This window comes from Oncorhynchus tshawytscha, linkage group LG10 (genome assembly GCF_018296145.1).
Source record: "Oncorhynchus tshawytscha isolate Ot180627B linkage group LG10, Otsh_v2.0, whole genome shotgun sequence".
Classification (NCBI taxonomy): Eukaryota; Metazoa; Chordata; class Actinopteri; order Salmoniformes; family Salmonidae; genus Oncorhynchus; species Oncorhynchus tshawytscha.
In genome coordinates, this window is record NC_056438.1 from 10,699,242 (window position 1) to 10,719,082 (window position 19,841).

The window sequence follows — 19,841 nt, forward strand, 5'->3', positions numbered from 1 at the left end:
TCTACGTCTCTCTGTCCTCTACGTCTCTCTCTCCTCTACGTCTCTCTCTCCTCTACGTCTCTCTCCTCTACGTCTCTGTTCTCTACGTGTCTCTGTTCTCTACGTCTCTGTTCTCTCTCCTCTCTCTCTCTCTCCGTCTCTGTTCTCTACGTGTCTCTGTTCTCTCTCCTCTCCGTTCTCTCTCCTCTCCGTCTCTCTCCTCTCGTCTCTCTCCTCTCCGTCTCTCTCCTCTCCGTCTCTCTCTCCGTCTCTCTCCTCTCCGTCTCTCTCCTCTCCGTCTCTCTCCTCTCCGTCTCTCCTCTCCGTCTCTCTCCTCTCTCCGTCTCTCTCTCCGTCTCTCTCCCTCCGTCTCTCTCCTCTCCGTCTCTCTCCACTCCGTCTCTCTCCTCTCTCCGTCTCTCTCCTCACTCCGTCTCTCTCTCCACTCCGTCTCTCTCCTCTACTCCGTCTCTCTCCTCCACTCCGTCTCTCTCCTCCACTCCGTCTCTCTCCTCTACTCCGTCTCTCTCCTCCTCTCCGTCTCTCTCTCTCCACTCCGTCTCTCTCTCTCTCCACTCCGTCTCTCTCCTACCCCTCCTCTCTCTCCTCTCTCCGTCTCTCCCCTCTCTCCTACTCTCTCTCCTCTACCCCTCCGTCTCTCTCCCTCTACTCCGTCTCTCTCTCTCTCTCTCGTCTCTCTCCTCTACTCCGTCTCTCTCCCTCTCGTCTCTCCTCTCCTCTCTCTCTCCCTCTCTCCCTCTCTCTCCTCCTCCCCTCTCTCTCCACTCCCTCCTCCACTACCCCTCTCTCCACTACCCCCTCTCTCCTCCACTACCCCTCTCTCCTCTACTACCCCTCTCTCCTCTACTACCCCTCTCTCCTCTACTACCCCTCTCTCTTCTTCTCCTCTCTCCCTCTCCTCTCCTCCTCTCTCTTCTTCTCCTCTCTCCCTCTCCTCTCCTCCTCTCCTCCACCCCCTCTCTCCACTCCGTCTCTCTCCACTCCGTCTCTCTCCACTCCGTCTCTCTCCACTCCGTCTCTCTCCACTCCGTCTCTCTCCACTCCGTCTCTCTCCGTCTCTCTCTCCTCCGTCTCTCTCCACTCCGTCTCTCCTCCACTCCGTCTCTCTCACTCCGTCTCTCTCCCTCTCCTCCACTCTCTCTCTCCACTCCTCTCTACTCCGTCTCTCTCCTCCCCCTCTCTCCACTACCCCTCTCTCCTTCTCCTCTCCCCTCTCTCCTCTACTCCCCTCTCTCCTCTACCCCTCTCTCCACTACCCCTCTCTACCCCTCTCTCCTCTCTCCTCTACTACCCCTCTCTCCCTCTACCCCTCTCTACTACCCCTCTCTCTTCTACTCCCTCTCCCCCTCCTCTCCTCTACTCCCCCTCTCCTCTACTCCCTTCTTCCCTCTCTCTCTACTCTCTCCCCGTCTCTCTCCTCTACTCCCCCTCTCTCCTCTACTCTCCGTCTCTCTCTCCTCTCTTCTCCTCTCTCCCCTCTCCTCCTCTCTCTCCCTCCGTCTCTCTTCTTCTCCGTCTCTCTCCCTCCTCTCCTCTCTTCCCTCCTCTCTCCCTCTCCTCTCTCTCCACTCCCCTCTCTCCACCCCCCCTCTCTCCTCCACCCCTCTCTCCACTACCCCTCTCTCCCTCTACTACGCCTCTCTCCACTACCCCCTCTCCTCTACTACCCCTCTCCCCTCTACCCCTCCTCTACTACCCCTCTCTCCTCTACTCCTCTCTGCCCCTCTCTCTTTCTTCTCCTCTCCCTCCCTCTCCTCCTCCTCCTCTCTCTTCTTCTCCTCCTCTCCTTCTCTCCTCTCTCCTCCTCTCCTCTCCCCCTCTTCTACCCTCTCTCCACTACCCCCTCTCTACCCCCTCTCCTCCTCTCTCTCTCACTCCCTCTCTCCTCTCTCCTCTCTTCGTCTCTCTCTCCTCTCCCTCTCTCTCCTCCTCTCTCTCTCTCTCCTCCGTCTCTCTCTCACTCCGTCTCTCTCCACTCCTCTCTCTCTCTCTCCCTCCGTCTCTCTCCACTCCGTCTCTCTCCACTCCGTCTCTCTCCCTCCGTCTCTCTCCCTCCGTCTCTCTCCCTCCGTCTCTCTCCACTCCGTCTCCGTCTCTCTCACTCCGTCTCTCTCCCTCCGTCTCTCTCCACTCCGTCTCTCTCCCCTCCGTCTCTCTCCACTCCCTCCTCTCTCTCCACTCCCTCTCTCCACTACCCCTCTCTCTCTCTACTCCCCTCTCTCCTCTCCCTACCCCTCTCTCTCCACTACCCCTCTCTCCACTACCCCCCTCTCTCTCTACTACCCCTCTCTCCTCTACTACCCCTCTCTCCTCCCCCCTCTCTACCCTCTACTACCCCTCTCTCCTCTACTAGCCCTCTCTCCTCTACTAGCCCTCTCTCCTCTACTAGCCCTCTCTCTTCTTCTCCTCTCCTCCTCTCTCCCTCTCCTCTCCTCCTCTCTCTTCTTCTCCTCTCTCCCTCTCCTCTCCTCCTCTCTCTTCTTCTCCTCTCTCCCTCTCCTCCCTCTCCTCCACTCCCCCTCTCTCCACTACCCCTCTCTCCACTACCCCTCTCTCCTCTACTACCCCTCTCTCCTCTACTACCCCTCTCTCCTCTACTACCCCTCTCTCCTCTACTACCCTCTCTCCTCTACTACCCCTCTCTCTTCTTCTCCTCTCTCCCTCTCTCTCCTCCTCCTCCTCTCTTCCCTCTCCCTCTTTCCTCCTCTCTCTTCTCCTCTCTCTCTCTCTCCACTCCCTCCTCCCCTCTCTCCACTCCCTCTCTCCACTCCCCCTCTCTCCACTCCCCCCTCTCTCCACTACTACCCCTCTCTCCTCTACTACCCCCTCCTCCTCTACTACCCCTCTCTCCTCTACTACCCCTCTCTCTACTACCTCTCTCTCTTCTTCTCTTCTTCTCCTCCTCTGTCTTCTCCCCCTCTTCTTTCCCTCTTGGTCCATTGGATTACCTAATGGTAGGGGTTGGCCCTAGTAGCTATCAGAAGTTTGGGCAGACAGAGAGAGAACGAACCCAGTATGGAGCCACTGATCATAAGCCGCTACTCTTACTGTAAACAGTATTTAGGAGCCTTCACTACTCCCCAGGGCTGGCTGGCTTTCTGTCTGTCTGGCTGGCTTAGATTCTCTCTCTCTCTGGAGATTTAAATACACCTCACCCATCTCTCTCCCTCTCTCTCTCCTCTCAGATCTGCAGTTCGGAGGAGCCCCAGCCAAGAAGTAAGTGTGTGTGGATGTGATGTAGAGCCAGACTACTGCAGCGTTTTCCCTAGACAATAGAGGGCTATGGCGGTCTGCCATCCTACTGTACTCCAGTCCCAGGCAGGCAGTGCTGATGACACACAGTAGACTGCTTCTCGACAGAAAACACACTACTAAAATAAATGATAGTCTTGGCCTCCTGAGTGGCGCAGTGGTCTAAGGCGCTGCATCGTGGTCATTGAGCCTTCACTACAGCCCGGGTTCGATCCCAGGCTGTGTCACAGCCGGCCGTGACCGGGAGACCCATGAGGCGGCGGACAATTGGCCCAGCATCGTCCGGGTTAGGAGAGGGTTTGGCCCAGCATCGTCCGGGTTAGGAGAGGGTTTGGCCCAGCGTCGTCCGGGTTAGGAGAGGGTTTGGCCCAGCGTCGTCCGGGTTAGGAGAGGGTTTGGCCCAGCGTCGTCCGGGTTAGGAGAGGGTTTGGCCCAGCGTCGTCCGGGTTAGAGAGGGTTTGGCCCAGCGTCGTCCGGGTTAGGAGAGGGTTTGGCCCAGCGTCGTCCGGGTTAGGAGAGGGTTTGGCCCAGCGTCGTCCGGGTTAGGAGAGGGTTTGGCCCAGCGTCGTCCGGGTTAGGGGACGGTTTGGCCCAGCGTCGTCCGGGTTAGGGGAGGGTTTGACCAGCCAGGATGCCCTTGTCCCATCACACTCTAGCGACTCCTTGTGGCGGGCCGGTCGCCTGCAAGCTGATTTCGGTCGCCAGATGTACGGTGTTTCCACCAACACATTGGTGCAACTGGCTTCCAGGTTAAGCGAACAGAGCGGCTTGGCAGGGTCGTCTTTAGGAGGAAGCATGGCTCTCGACCTTCACCTCTCCCGAGTCCGTAAGGGACAAGACTGTAAACTAAGACTCCTGGTCACAAGACTGTAACTACCAATTGGATTTCATGAAATTGGGGAGAAAAAGGGATAGAAGGTACACAAAGAAAAGTCACTAAAATAGTCTGACATCTGAGTGTTTTTAATTACAAAACCATCACATGGTAGAAACATGGCGTTAATCAACATTCTGGATAGTTTGCTACGTAGCATGTAAATGTAGTTTTGGGACAGACCACTGCAGTGTTTTCCCTAGACGGACTGCCATCCCACTGACCTGTGTTAGGACCCACCCATCTCCAGAGCTTCTGTGCTACTCAAATACGTTGGAAACGAAACAGAAACTAAAGCAGCTTGCCCGTCTGCGACGACACAGTGAGACCTAGTGAAGAGCTTTAGCTGCAATATATTAACGACCTTATAAGACATGCCTTTATATCTGTGTATAACCGTTGGCGTTGGATTGTCACAAATATGATATAGTGACTGTTGATTAACGAGTGTGGTGTTTTTGCACGGTGTATTTTGTCTCTGTGTGCCCCGGTGTTCAGGCCAGACATGCAGTGGAGCCAGTCTGGAGAGAAGAGACTAACTGGGGGACACAACTGGCAGAGTAAGACCATGACCAGCACCACGGCCTGGAACCCTGTTCCCATGGCCCCCGCACCCATGCCTGTACAACACCTGGTGAGTGGTTGTGTCTCTGTCTCTCACCGGAGAAGCAGGTGATGTTATTTTGTCGATAACAGCCCGTCCAGCTGCAGTAGATGGACTCTAGCCAAGACTGTGATTGCTGTGATTGCTGTGCTTTGAGCGTGTGTGCTAGGATTTCCGTTAGCCGGTAATAGCCTGCTTTTGCCCCCCCCCCTCAGAGATGGAAATACCAGTATATATATATTTGACCGGTTATGCTATAGGGGCATTTGCATACATTTTGTGGAATTAAATTGCCTTCTGGGTATTTTCGTGAGTCGTTATGTTCATCACACACACTCAGCGTACAGACACAGAGCCGATGAACGCAAATCTGTCAGACAGCGTGACAGCTGCTGGCTGCTACAGCTCCTCAAACACCTCGTTCATTACTGCTGGACTGAAACATGCTTTCATTTCAACAATAAATGCAATCGTGTGTTTAAAAACAGTTTTGATAGCCACGATTTTAAAAACAGCTTCTTTTTTTAAATAATAGATTTTTGGACTGATAATTGAAGTGTGTTTCCAAGGCAATGGTAGGCAGGCTTCAGCGCATCGTACACACACCACGTTGCAATGAGCTGGAGGCACGATGCATTTTAAAAACGTACACTTAATTGTTGGAATCCAAACATTTTACTTCATGTTAATGAGGCATGTCTTACCTTGCTTCAAAGTCAAATCTAAGCTGAGTACTTTCTTTTATTGTCCAGTAGCCAAACGCACACTTCTAGTCATATTAGCAACCCATGCTAGTTGTTAGCAACCCATGCTAGTTGTTAGCAACCCATGCTAGTTGTTAGCAACCCATGCTAGTTGTTACATCTTTAGATCTCTCGTCTTTCAAAATTTGTAATGAATATTTTCATCTCTTGTCACATGAAAATGCATGTGCACTTTTGACAATTTGTGTTTTCCCGCTAATTGCTTTGTGAAATGAATTCTGGCACATAGCCTACTGCCTTGTGCACGTTGCTGGGCTTATAACAGAGAACGAGCAATGAGACAGATATATTTCACCGGGTGTATAAGTGTGAAGCATCTGGTTGGAGTTTCCACTCACTACCAAATATGGTAATGAGAGGAAGCTCAGTGGCCGGCAGTGGGAGAAGATGTAGCGAGGTGGATTTTGGCCGACATTCTGATCATTTTCGCCTCAATAAAACCTTTGATCTCAATACAGTTCTGTTTCCTAAACTAGACTCTGTAAGAAACAGAGTGGGCTATGTTTTTTTGTAGACTGAAACGTTTCTATTACGTGACATATTGGATTGACATAGGCTGGTGATTTTGCTGTTCCTTACTGCATTTTCCTAACGGAAACCCTAGTGCTTGCCAAGACTGAGTGCTGAGCTTGCCAATGGAAATCTGTCACTAACCCCTTGCTTCCTTTCTTTCTCTCTCCCTGTCTCTCTCTCCCTGTCTCTCTCTCCCTGTCTCTCTCTCCCTGTCTCTCTCTCCCTGTCTCTCTCTCCCTGTCTCTCTCTCTCCCTGTCTCTCTCTCTCCCTGTCTCTCTCTCTCCCTGTCTCTCTCTCTCCCTGTCTCTCTCTCTCCCTGTCTCTCTCTCTCCCTGTCTCTCTCTCTCTCTGTCTGTGTGTCTCTGTCCTGTGTCTCTGTCTGTGTGTCTCTGTCTGTGTGTCTCTGTCTGTGTGTCCTCTGTCTGTGTGTCCTTGTCTCTCTGTGTGTCCTTGTCTCTGTCTGTGTGTCCTTGTCTCTGTCTGTGTGTCCTTGTCTCTGTCTGTGTGTCCTTGTCTCTGTCTGTCTGTCCTTGTCTCTGTCTGTGTGTCCTTGTCTCAATTTTTTCCTTGTCGTCCTGTTTTTGCTCTCTTGACTTCTTCACCTCATCCATCTTCTCCCTCATCCATCTTCTCCCTCATCCATCTTCTCCCTCTCTCCATTCCTCTGTTTTCCCTTCCCCATCTCTCTCTTTTTCTCTCTCTCTCTCTCTCTCTCTCTCTCTCTCTCTCTTTCTTTTCTCCATTCCTCTGTTTTCCCTTCCCCATCTCTCTCTCTCTGTGTTTGTCTTTGCCATGCAGAATGGGATGTTCTATGCTGGTTATGTAAGTAGTAGGGTGGGACCCAAATGGTGCATCACTTTTCACCAGGGGCCTATCAGAGAGAATTCTGGTCTTTGTAGTGGTGCATCACTTTTCACCAGGGGCCTATCAGAGAGAATTCTGGTCTTTGTAGTGGTGCATCACTTTTCACCAGGGGCCTATCAGAGAGAATTCTGGTCTTTGTTCCCATTCTCTACCCTTCACCCAGAAGTGTACACACTCTCTCCTCATGAATTTAAAAGCATTAGATTGGAGGAAGTTTCCACCCTATATCTTGTTTTAAATCCTCAAGTGTACACTTCTGGTCAGTATCAGCTCAGTGTGATCTCTCCCTCATTCTTCAAGTCTCTCTCTCCCTCGTTCCTCAGTCTCTCTCTCCCTCGTTCCTCAGTCTCTCCCTCCCTCGTTCCTCAGTCTCTCCCTCCCTCGTTCCTCAGTCTCTCCCTCCCTCGTTCCTCAGTCTCTCCCTCCCTCGTTCCTCAGTCTCTCCCTCCCTCGTTCCTCAGTCTCTCCCTCCCTCGTTCCTCAGTCTCTCCCTCCCTCGTTCCTCAGTCTCTCCCTCCCTCGTTCCTCAGTCTCTCTCTCTCTCGTCCCTCAGTCTCTCCCTCATTCCTCCCCTACTTGTTTGTTTTTCAAGATACACTATACTGTCTATTAGATACAGACTATTTGCATTGTTTGCCCCCCACCCAACACTCTTTTACGCTGCTGCTACTCTCTGTTTATCATATATGCATAGTCACTTTAACTATACATTCATGTACATACTACCTCAATCAGCCTGACTAACCAGTGTCTGTATGTAGCCTCGTTACTGTTGTAGCCTCGCTACTGTATGTAGCCTCGTTACTGTTGTAGCCTCGTTACTGTATGTAGCCTCGTTACTGTATGTAGCCTCGCTACTGTATGTGCTACTGTATGTAGCCTCGCTACTGTATGTAGCCTCGCTACTGTATTTGGCCTGTCTCTTTTACTGTTGTTTTATTTCTTTACCTACCAATTGTTCACCTAATACCTTTTTTGCACTATTGGTTTGAGCCTGTAAGAAAGCATTTCACTGTAAGTTGTATTCGGGGCACGTGACAAACTTTGATTTGATTTATATATACAAATGTATGTGGACACCCCTTCAAATTAGTGGATTTGGCTATTTCAGCCACACCTGTTGCTGACAGGTGTAAAATAATTGAGCACACAGCCATGAAATCTCCATAGACAAACATTGGCAGTAGACTGACCTTACTGAAGAGCTCCATGACTTTCAACGTGGCATCGTCATAGGATGCCACCTTTCCAACAAGTCAGTTTGTCAGATTTCTGCCCTTCTAGAGCTGCCATAGTCAACTGTAAGTGCTGTTATTGTGAAGTGGAAACGTCTAGGAGCAACAACTGCTCAGCCACGACGTGGTAGGCCACACAAGCTCACAGAGCAGGACCACTGAGTGCTGAAGCACACAGCGCAAATAAATTGTCTGTCCTCGGTTGCAACACTCACTACCGAGTTCCAAACTGCCTCTGGAAGCAACGTCAGCACAATAACTGTTTGTTGGGGACTTCATGAAATGGGTTTCCGTGGCCGAGCAGCCGCACACAAGCCTAAGATCACCATGCACAATGCCAAGCGCCGGCTGAGGTGGTGTGAAGCTCGCCTCCATTGGACTCTGGAGCAGTGTGATGAATCGCTCTTCACCATCTGGCAGTCCGACGGACTAATCTGAATTTGCCGGATGCCAGGAGAACTCTAACCGCCCCAATGCATAGTGCCAACTGTAAACTTTGGTGGAGGAGGAATAATGGTCTGGGGCTGTTTTTCATGGTTCGGGCCCCTTAGTTCCAGTGAAGAGAGATCTTAATGCTACAGCATACAATGACATTTTAGACAATTCTGTACTTCCAACTTTGTGGCAACAGTTTGGGGAATACCCTTTCCTGTTTCAGCATGACAATGCCCCTGTGCATCAAGCGAGGGCCATACAGAAATGGTTTGTCAATCGGTGTGAAAGAACTTGACTGGCCTTCACAGAGCCCTGACCTCAACCCTATTGAACACCTTTGTGATGAATTGGAATGCTGACTGCGAGCCAGGCCAAATCGCCTAACATCAGTGCACGACCTCACTGATGCTCTTGTGGCTGAATGGAAGCAAGTCCCCAGCAACAACGTTCCAACATCTAGTAGAAAGCCTTCCCAGAAGAGGGGAGGTTGTTATAGCAACAATGTTCCAACATCTAGTGGAAAGCCTTCCCAGAAGAGTGGAGGTTGTTATAGCAGCAAAGGGGCACACACATTTTTACCTGTATGTACCTGTGATTGGGGGGATTTTTACCTATGTTTACCCGTAGTTTATCTGACCTCTTTACCCGTAGTTTATATGACCTCTTTACCCGTAGTTTATATGACCTCTTTACCCGTAGTTTATATGACCTCTTTACCCGTAGTTTATATGACCTCTTTACCCGTAGTTTATATGACCTCTTTACCTGTAGTTTATCTGACCTCTTTACCTGTAGTTTATCTGACCTCTTTACCTGTAGTTTATCTGACCTCTTTACCTGTAGTTTATCTGACCTCTTTACCTGTAGTTTATCTGACCTCTTTACCTGTAGTTTATCTGACCTCTTTACCTGTAGTTTATCTGACCTCTTTACCTGTAGTTTATCTGACCTCTTTACCTGTAGTTTATCTGACCTCTTTACCTGTAGTTTATCTGACCTCTTTACCTGTAGTTTATCTGACCTCTTTACCTGTAGTTTATCTGACCTCTTTACCTGTAGTTTATCTGACCTCTTTACCTGTAGTTTATCTGACCTCTTTACCTGTAGTTTATCTGACCTCTTTACCTGTAGTTTATCTGACCTCTTTACCTGTAGTTTATCTGACCTCTTTACCTGTAGTTTATCTGACCTCTTTACCTGTAGTTTATCTGACCTCTTTACCTGTAGTTTATCTGACCTCTTTACCTGTAGTTTATATGACATCTTTACCTGTAGTTTATATGACCTCTTTACCTGTAGTTTATATGACCTCTTTACCTGTAGTTTATATGACCTCTTTACCCGTAGTTTATATGACCTCTTTACCCGTAGTTTATATGACCTCTTTACCCATAGTTTATTGTGCCTGTATTTATCTGTAGTTTTGTTTACCTGTAGTTTGTTGTACCTAATATTTATTTATAGTTAAACTATAGGTAAAATAAATAACTTCAGGTGATCTGTAAATCTTTTACCTGTAGTTTATCTGACCTCTTTACCTGTAGTTTATCTGACCTCTTTACCTGTAGTTTATCTGACCTCTTTACCTGTAGTTTATCTGACCTCTTTACCTGTAGTTTATATGACCTCTTTACCTGTAGTTTATATGACCTCTTTACCTGTAGTTTATATGACATCTTTACCTGTAGTTTATATGACATCTTTACCTGTAGTTTATATGACCTCTTTACCTGTAGTTTATCTGACCTCTTTACCTGTAGTTTATATGACCTCTTTACCTGTAGTTTATATGACCTCTTTACCTGTAGTTTATATGACCTCTTTACCCGTAGTTTATATGACCTCTTTACCCGTAGTTTATATGACCTCTTTACCCGTAGTTTATATGACTTCTTTACCTGTAGTTTATTGTGCCTGTATTTATCTGTAGTTTTGTTTACCTGTAGTTTGTTGTACCTAATATTTATTTATAGTTAAACTATAGGTAAAATAAATAACTTCAGGTAATCTGTAAATCTTTTACCTGTAGTTTGTTGTATCTATATTTATTTATTTATAGTTTATCTGTAATTATTTATTTTACCTATAGTTTATCTGTAAATCATTATACCTGTAGTTTGTTTACCTGCATCTATTTATAGTTTATTTGACCTGTATTTACTTGTAGTTAACCTGTAGTTATTTATTTTAGGGGTTTACATGTTGTTTCCTGTAGTTTAGTTTACCTGTAGTTATTTATTTTAGGTTATTTTGCCTTTTATTTTAACTGTATTTACATGTAGTTTATTTGAACTGTTTATCTGTAGTTTATTTTACTTGTATTTACATGTAGTTTAACTGTTTATCTGTAGTTTATTTGAAGTGTATTTACATGTAGTTTATTTAAACTGTTTACCTGTGTTGATGAATGTGGTGTCCGTGGAGGTCATCCCATCAGTTTTACCTGTTTAGACCGGTCTTTAATTGTCCCTCAGCTCTGTTAACCAGGTCTCTCTCTCCTCCCATACAGGCTCCAGCTCCTATGCCTTTCCCCATGACCACACCGCAAGTGCCTATGTATGGAATGGTGAGTGCTGTTCACACATACCATATTAATACCTGGTATGTATTTTGCTAGAAGAATGGTTGTGGCCTAGCAAGGCCCACATCCTTCTGATGCTAAACATGTCCCCCAACTTTCCTGTCTCTCACTGTCTTGACCCATACAAAACAAAAAGAAAAGCTCGATATGTTTTTTTCTTCCCCAGGTCCCTCAGATGGGTCAGATGGGGGGTGTACAGGTGATGGCCCCCCAGCCCATGATGTACAACCAGCCTGTACTCAGACCCACAAACCCCTTCTCCCCCATGCCTGGAGCCCAGGTGACCCCCAGACCCTACAACACTGTTATGCCCCATCCCCTGAACTCAAGTTACCCTACCTGACCTACACCCTTAGTCCAAAGTCCTTTATGACCCTACAATTGTACATCCGAACTCACAAACTCATTTTCCTCTGCAGTTTAGTGTCTCTTTCTGCCGTTTTCCCCTCACTGACTGGCTTTCCTTCCTCTTTCTCTCTTCTTTCTCTCCGTCTCAGATGCAGTTCATGTAATTTCATCTGGGGGAGCAGAGTGAATGATGGCATAAAACACACACAGCGGACAAACGAAGAAAAGAGAAACGAATGAATGAAAGACTGAGGGGCAGACAGAAGAAAAACCAACCAACACCAAATACAAGAGGAGAGGAAGAGGGAAGAAGAGGCTGATGAACCCGGGAGATGGAGGCTAGAGCAAGGAAGAGTGTTTATGATATCATAAAGGCTTACCTCTCTGTCTGAAACAGCCCCCCTCAAACAAACAGCCCCCACCCTCAAACAAACAGCCCCCCTCAAACAAGCAGCCCCCCCCCTCAAACAGCCCCCACCCCCCAGCCCCCCCTCAAACAGCAGCCCCCCCCCCTCAAACAGCCCCCCCACACCCTCAAACAAACCCCCCAAACAAATAAATAATACGGAACCCCTATAAATGGATAGGTCTTTTGGAGTAGACGGTGTGAAAGGTCATAGGTTCATAGGTTCACATTGACTTTTCTGTGTTGGTTTAGTTTGTCTTCTGTTACCTTTGGTGTAGATAGATGGATTACACCCTGTTAAAATGACTGGGACTCTTCAATGTTGTAGGTATGTTACTGAGCTGATATTGAGCACTTTGGCACACACACATAAACGGACAGAGGTGTGAATCTAGCCATGGGCAGAACGGACTGATTTGTCTACAAATAGATGGGTAGGTTACAGTTGGAGCCATCCTCTCTGGTTCGTGAGATGGTTACAAACCAGTAGGAACTTGTGTTCTGGTTTTCTATCTCTTGAGTGTGTGTGTGTGCACACTGTTTATAAAGCATTACTTTGTGAGCTGGTCTCTACCTGCTTTCTTAGACTAAAAGGTCACCAAATTAAAGATGTTTTCCAACTTTCTCACCGTTACTCATCAACAGGGTGGAAATGTTTGTCCCTGCTCGCTAGCCGTCCTTGACTATTTGCTAGTTCAGAAAAAGCACTTACGGTCTGTATGTTACCCAGGGGAGGTGTTTCAGACATGGAGAAGTCATCACCAGGTGTAATCAGACTGTATAGAAAACATTAAGGACACCCCTCTACCCTCACCATCATCCTACCATCAATCAGACTGGATAGAAAACATTAAGGACACCCCTCTACCCTCACCATCATCCTACCATCAATCAGACTGGATAGAAAACATTAAGGACACCCCTCTACCCTCACCATCATCCTACCATCAATCAGACTGCATAGAAAACATTAAGGACACCCCTCTACCCTCACCATCATCCTACCATCAATCAGACTGCATAGAAAACATTAAGGACACCCCTCTACCCTCACCATCATTCTACCATCAGACTGGATAGAAAACATTAAGGACACCCCTCTACCCTCACCATCCTCCTACCATCAATCAGACTGGATAGAAAACATTAAGGACACACCTCTACCCTCACCATCATCCTACCATCAATCAGACTGGATAGAAAACATTAAGGACACCCCTCTACCCTCACCATCATCCTACCATCAATCAGACTGTATAGAAAACATTAAGGACACCCCTCTACCCTCACCATCATCCTACCATCAATCAGACTGTATAGAAAACATTAAGGACACCCCTCTACCCTCACCATCATCCTACCATCAATCAGACTGGATAGAAAACATTAAGGACACCCCTCTACCCTCACCATCCTCCTACCATCAATCAGACTGGATAGACAAAATCATACCATCATCAGACTGGGAAAACATTAAGGACACCCCTCTACCCTCACCATCATCCTACCATCAATCAGACTGCATAGAAAACATTAAGGACACCCCTCTACCCTCACCATCATCCTACCATCAATCAGACTGGATAGAAAACATTAAGGACACCCCTCTACCCTCACCATCATCCTACCATCAATCAGACTGGATAGAAAACATTAAGGACACCCCTCTACCCTCACCATCATTCTACCATCAGACTGGATAGAAAACATTAAGGACACCCCTCTACCCTCACCATCATTCTACCATCAGACTGGATAGAAAACATTAAGGACACCCCTCTACCCTCACCATCATCCTACCATCAGACTGGATAGAAAACATTAAGGACACCCCTCTACCCTCACCATCATTCTACCATCAGACTGGATAGAAAACATTAAGGACACCCCTCTACCCTCACCATCCTCCTACCATCAATCAGACTGGATAGAAAACATTAAGGACACCCCTCTACCCTCACCATCATCCTACCATCAATCAGACTGCATAGAAAACATTAAGGACACCCCTCTACCCTCACCATCATCCTACCATCAATCAGACTGGATAGAAAACATTAAGGACACCCCTCTACCCTCACCATCATCCTACCATCAATCAGACTGGATAGAAAACATTAAGGACACTCCTCTACCCTCACCATCATCCTACCATCAATCAGACCGGATAGAAAACATTAAGGACACCCCTCTACCCTCACCATCATTCTACCATCAGACTGGATAGAAAACATTAAGGACACCCCTCTACCCTCACCATCATCCTACCATCAGACTGGATAGAAAACATTAAGGACACCCCTCTACCCTCACCATCATCCTACCATCAGACTGGATAGAAAACATTAAGGACACCCCTCTACCCTCACCATCATTCTACCATCAGACTGGATAGAAAACATTAAGGACACCCCTCTACCCTCACCATCCTCCTACCATCAATCAGACTGGATAGAAAACATTAAGGACACCCCTCTACCCTCACCATCATCCTACCATCAATCAGACTGGATAGAAAACATTAAGGACACCCCTCTACCCTCACCATCATCCTACCATCAGACTGGATAGAAAACATTAAGGACACCCCTCTACCCTCACCATCATTCTACCATCAGACTGGATAGAAAACATTAAGGACACCCCTCTACCCTCACCATCATCCTACCATCAATCAGACTGGATAGAAAACATTAAGGACACCCCTCTACCCTCACCATCATCCTACCATCAATCAGACTGCATAGAAAACATTAAGGACACCCCTCTACCCTCACCATCCTCCCAACTCTCGGCTGCTTCTTATGTATTGTTGTCTGTCCATGGAGAGAGCTAGAGAACTGTTGAGCGCATCTGAAATGGCACCCTGTTCCCTATCAAGTGCACTACTGCCCTAAGGGCCCTGGTTAAAAGTGCACTACTGCCCTAAGGGCCCTGGTTAAAAGTAGGGGCCTACAGTATTTAGAGAATAGGTTGCCATTTGGGAACATTCCTGATGTAAAATGTTTCTATCCCCTCCTCTCTACTGCGTCTGTATCTTGTAAAAACAGTTTCCTCATCCTGCTGTGCCCTCGAATTTTGACGGATTCATGCTTACACACACACACACACACACACACACACACACACACACACACAGGCATGCAATAACGTGTACATACAGATGTACACACATGCATGTAGCACGTTACACACACATACACATGCAGAAACACATACTGAACAATGTTAGATTTTTCTGGGATAATTCTGGTGGTAATAATGTCAATTTTTATTTTTATATATTTTTTTAATCATAATGTCATTACTCGTTATGTATTGTTCTAAAGCAATGCTCTGTCAATTTTCCTCCCAAATTTCAAGATGTCATATGAAAGGATGTCCAAGTAACTTCTGGTGTCAAGGGATGATGTCTTGTTGAGTGTAAGACAACTCCCATAATGGTGTTTCACGGTGTTTCACGGTGTTTCACGGTGTTCTGAACAGTCTGTGTCCAGGTTGTTACTGGTTCACATTCTGAACCTTATTGCCAAGGGTTACTTTATTGTTAAATACTTTTTGGGACACATGGAGTGTAAAATGGACAAGCCACTACTGGTTTGATAACACTCTAGTTCCCAGATTGCTTTATGAAAGGATGTCAGTGTAACTATTGGGGCTCAGGTGAAATAGGTGTGGGGTTAACATCTTTTGGACAAATGGCCACAATTTCCACTGTCGTAATTCCCTTGTATAAAACGCATTGGTGTGTTTTCCTGCTCATGTGTTGCTCACCCAGGGCTGTTTTCGCTCTGTTTCCTGGATCTTGGTAGCAGGTCTGTTTCCTGGATCTTGGTAGCAGGTCTGTTTCCTGGATCTTGGTAGCAGGTCTGTTTCCTGGATCTTGGTAGCAGGTCTGTTTCCTGGATCTTGGTAGCAGGTCTGTTTCCTGGATCTTGGTAGCAGGTCTGTTTCCTGGATCTTGGTAGCAGGTCTGTGCTCTCTTGCCAACTTCTTATGTAATTGTCATGCTAAATGCTGACAGTAGAGTAGGCAAAAGCACAAACAGACCTGGGACCAGGCTAATATCTTGGCGCTGAAGTCTATGATGACTATGCTACCTGATGTACATACAGCTCTAGATTCTTCCTCTGGTCTCCAATGCCTGTCTAGTATGTACAGCTCTAGATTCTTCCTCTGGTCTCCAATGCCTGTCTAGTATGTACTGCTTTCTCAGCTTTGCTCGCAAGTCCAACCTCTCCAGACACCTGCTTAGATGTCATAAACCTAAATGATAATGATGTATATTAACATAACACCTTTTATGAAACTCTGTTACTCTCTTCCTCTGGTCTCTCCAATGCCTGTCTAGTATGTACAGCTCTAGATTCTTCCTCTGGTCTCTCAATGCCTGTCTAGTATGTACAGCTCTAGATTCTTCCTCTGGTCTCTCCAATGCCTGTCTAGTACGTACAGCTCTAGATTCTTCCTCTGGTCTCATCCAGTGCCGGGTAGATTATAGTTATAAAATATCCCCCTCCTTGTATACTGTCAGGTAGACCCAGCTCTAGAATTACCCCCAAGGTGCTGTCTCTTCTTCGTTCTCCTTTAGATACGGCTTTAGAATCCCCATCTAACTTCCTGTTTCTCTGGGCTCTGTCATTGGCCTTCACTGCTTCTGCTGTGAGTGGGCATGTCCCCACTCCACAGTGTCCATCAATCCTGGAAACTTTAAAACTGTCTTGGATTGGAATATATATGCATCGATAGCCAATCGGCTGGCTAAGGGTGATATATAATCCTTATGAAAGATGAGGCCTGTAGTCTTTCTGAAATGTGTCTTTGTCTAAAGGATAGCCTTGCTATAGCAGCACCTATGTAAGGGGGGTTGTTGAGTGGTGGTTTGGAAGTTAAGGGCTATCCTCAATCTTTGTGGCCCAAAACAGATGCCCTTCTCTGGACTCCCCGGATTCATACAGTCCCTGAATCTGGTGGGCATGGAGCTCTGGGTAGCAGTTCTAGGACCAACCCTAAGCCATAGGGCTCTGGTCTAAAGTAGTGCACTATATAGGGAACAGGGCTCTGGTCAAAAGTAGTGCACTATATAGGGAAACTGGTGCCATTTGGAATACAACTTTTTGTTTGCCATAAAAATAAAAAAAAAAGTGAAATCTCCCAAAACATTTTTTTCTCTCCTTTCTCCTGAATTGATCACATCTTGTGTTCTCCAGTTTGTCTTTACTTATTATTTTTGGGATTCCATGCAGAAAAACAATTAATAAAATAAGTCCTGCCTGTAAATGGAGGTGTTTTGTGTAAATTTGAGCTGGTTTCAAAGTGGTGGAAGGGCAGAGAGAGTGACAGCGTGGAGAGTCTTCTCTCCTCAATGAATACATGGTCATGATGTCTTGTTGTCCTCGCTACACCTTAAAAGCTAGACTGGTGAAACAAGACTGTAAGCATATTAGCTTGGATTCCAGGCTAGTTAAAAGCATGATCTGATCTACCCTGTCAACTCGCTCAAGTGTCCGTGTTGAAAAGGCACTCTTAACCTAACCTGCTACAAGAACTGGTACCCCTAACCTAACCTGCTACAAGAACCGGTACCCCTAACCTAACCTGCTACAAGAACCGGTACCCCTAACCTAACCTGCTACAAGAACCGGTACCCCTAACCTAAACAGACCTATCCAATCTCAATTGTCTTTCCTTGATTCCTGTCTTCTCAAAATGCATTGGTCTGAAGGGTGTAGCCTGATCCACTTTTCCAAAGATGCCATGTTACTTTGACTCCTATTGAAATGGGTCTTTTTGATACTATCTGTAAGTGAGCAGCCTCTGTGTGTGATCCTTTTCATACGAGACCGATACGTGTCAGTCAATCTGAAACGCACAAAGGAATGGGGGAGGCTTTTGGGGTTATGATTGGATACATTTGGATAAATCCCTGAAATGTATTTGTTTTATTTGTTAAAAACAAAACAAACAACATAACTTCCCTCATTTCCAGTCGGTGTGTTCGTTCAAAGATTTTCCTGTGCACATGAATTTTTTTCTAAATGTAATTTTTTTTGGGATAACTACTCTTCTGACTGCTGCCTGGTGATTTACTATGTACATACAAACACACACATAATATACATCCTAAATGACAGCCTGTCCCCTACAGAGTGCATTACTTAGTGAACTACGTACAGTAGGGAAGAGATTGTCATTTGGGCTGCATCCACAAACACACACACACACACACATCTGCTATGTTATTTTGTTAAATTTTTCTGAACCTGAGAGATAATTACATTATGCGGTATATAAATATAATATGATATAATACCCAATGGGGGATTTCATGTATGGAGAAGGAAGGAAGACGATTGGCTGCATGTCTACAGGCCATCAATGAATTGTCCATTTGATCAGTTGTTGATCGATTGATTGGTCGTCAATGATTCAGAGAATGACACCTTCGTCTCTGATTCTTCTCGTTCTTCCCCCTCTTTGTAAATGTTTATTTATTTATGCAGAAATATAATGATTTTATTAAGCATGGAAATAATACTAAACAAATGTTTCAGAATATAATTCAATTATGGGCTTTTATTTTACTTTTTTTTTTTTTAAGAAGAAGAAATAAAGTCATTTTCCATTCCTTTTACTGTTTTGTGATTTTTGTTCTGTTTCAAAACAACACAGAATTCAAAGGTCAAGCCGGTATGCTGTTGAAAATAGTTTGTCGTTAGTGAAGGGCAAGAGGTGGACCTACAGTAGGCCTTAGCGTGTCCAGTTTTATGTCTGTCCCAAAAAGCCAGTAATAAGCCAACATTTATTAGTGACAGTCCTTAGTCCAAACTACCAGGACGCACACAGCCAGGGCAGGACGCACACAGCCAGGGCAAGCCAGGAGAGGGTAATGCCAATCCACTGCTAGATAACGACTGACAGCTGAAGAGCGGGAGCGAGGAGTAAGTGAGAGGGGCATGAAGTCAGTGATCTTCAGGTCGTAGCTCTAGAAAGAGGCCCGACTTCCGTATTTACAATTCCGAGTTGGATGAAAGTTGAAAAAGTATTTTCCCAGTCATAGCTCGTTTTCCTGGGTTCGCAGTGCTCTTGAACTCTTTGAAGTCCGATTTTGCGGTTCCCGAGTTGTTTTGAGTGCGCCAGAAATCATGCTTCTTTGACAGCATGGCCAATGTTGTGTTTATAATTTTAAACTAGGACTATAGACTTAATCTTAGACTTGGGACCACACAGCCACTCCACTGAATAGCAGGCTAATGATTGCTTTGCAATGCTTGCAGTTAGCCGCTGATTCCTTCCAAACCACTCATTGTTGTATTTGCGATACATTTGTATCGTGTAATTTGTATTTGTGTAATGTTCGTCCAATGACTGATGAGCACCGATACGTTTTATCTATAATGTATCTTCATATGACAAGGATTTGCCAGTAGATTGTCGACTTGATTCATGATAACTGCTAGCTAAGATTTTGAAATTATGTTGACATGATTAGTCCAATCAAAGCTACTAGATTTGACGTAATTTTATGTGGCCAATGACCTTGAGCCTCCTTTGATGGGAACTTCTAATGTAACTCTATGGCAGCACCCAAAGTGCTTGAATTTTTGAGCTCGATCCTTAGACTTGGCGGTGACGTAGTGTCCCCATGAGTGACAGAACACTGGGCCAATCACGGTGCAACGCTCTGTATTGTCTGCTGGCTCGCCCCATCACCACAGAATGCACTGAGCTAGGCTGAAACACCTGCATTTTGGAGCTGCTATACTCAAGAAAACAAAAAAAGAGACCATGTTTTAATGCAGCTTCATTAACTCAATGATATATTTTTTATATTGTTTGCAAACTGATATGTGACACATATTAACGCCAAAATAACACGCAAAACAGGCAAACCCGCCCCAAAAAACATTTGTATTTATTTTGGGGTAAAAATGTGGGGATCAAAACATGCTGTGAATGACAGG

The 19,841-nt window shown here is 46.1% G+C and overlaps 1 protein-coding gene and 2 long non-coding RNA genes across 5 annotated transcripts in view; 1 reads left to right on the forward strand and 2 right to left on the reverse strand.

Annotated features, from left to right (window-relative positions):
* LOC112238401 (phosphatidylinositol-binding clathrin assembly protein) overlaps positions 1–11,867 on the forward strand; it is a 13,415-nt gene extending 1,548 nt beyond the window's left edge. Inside the window, exons 2-7 of one of the 3 annotated variants that reach the window (XM_042328101.1) lie at positions 3,186–3,216; positions 4,598–4,760; positions 6,807–6,830; positions 11,052–11,108; positions 11,290–11,403; positions 11,621–11,867. In XM_042328101.1, the coding sequence (XP_042184035.1) occupies positions 3,186–3,216; positions 4,598–4,760; positions 6,807–6,830; positions 11,052–11,108; positions 11,290–11,403; positions 11,621–11,635 (404 nt within the window). In that variant the 3' untranslated portion in view covers positions 11,636–11,867. The remainder of the gene's footprint in view (positions 1–3,185; positions 3,217–4,597; positions 4,761–6,806; positions 6,831–11,051; positions 11,109–11,289; positions 11,404–11,620) is intronic. The other 2 variants (XM_042328103.1, XM_042328102.1) reach the window with 2 other exon arrangements.
* Positions 11,868–12,487: 620 nt separating this feature from the next.
* On the reverse strand, positions 12,488–13,306 carry LOC121847409. The gene is made up of 2 exons (XR_006084260.1): positions 13,036–13,306; positions 12,488–12,975 (listed from the first exon to the last, which is right to left on the reverse strand). It is a non-coding gene; the product is annotated as an uncharacterized LOC121847409 (long non-coding RNA).
* A 2,119-nt stretch (positions 13,307–15,425) lies between these two features.
* Positions 15,426–18,446, reverse strand: LOC121847408. Its single transcript, XR_006084259.1, has 2 exons — positions 17,533–18,446; positions 15,426–17,501 (listed from the first exon to the last, which is right to left on the reverse strand). It is a non-coding gene; the product is annotated as an uncharacterized LOC121847408 (long non-coding RNA).
* Between the last annotated feature and the right edge of the window lie 1,395 nt (positions 18,447–19,841).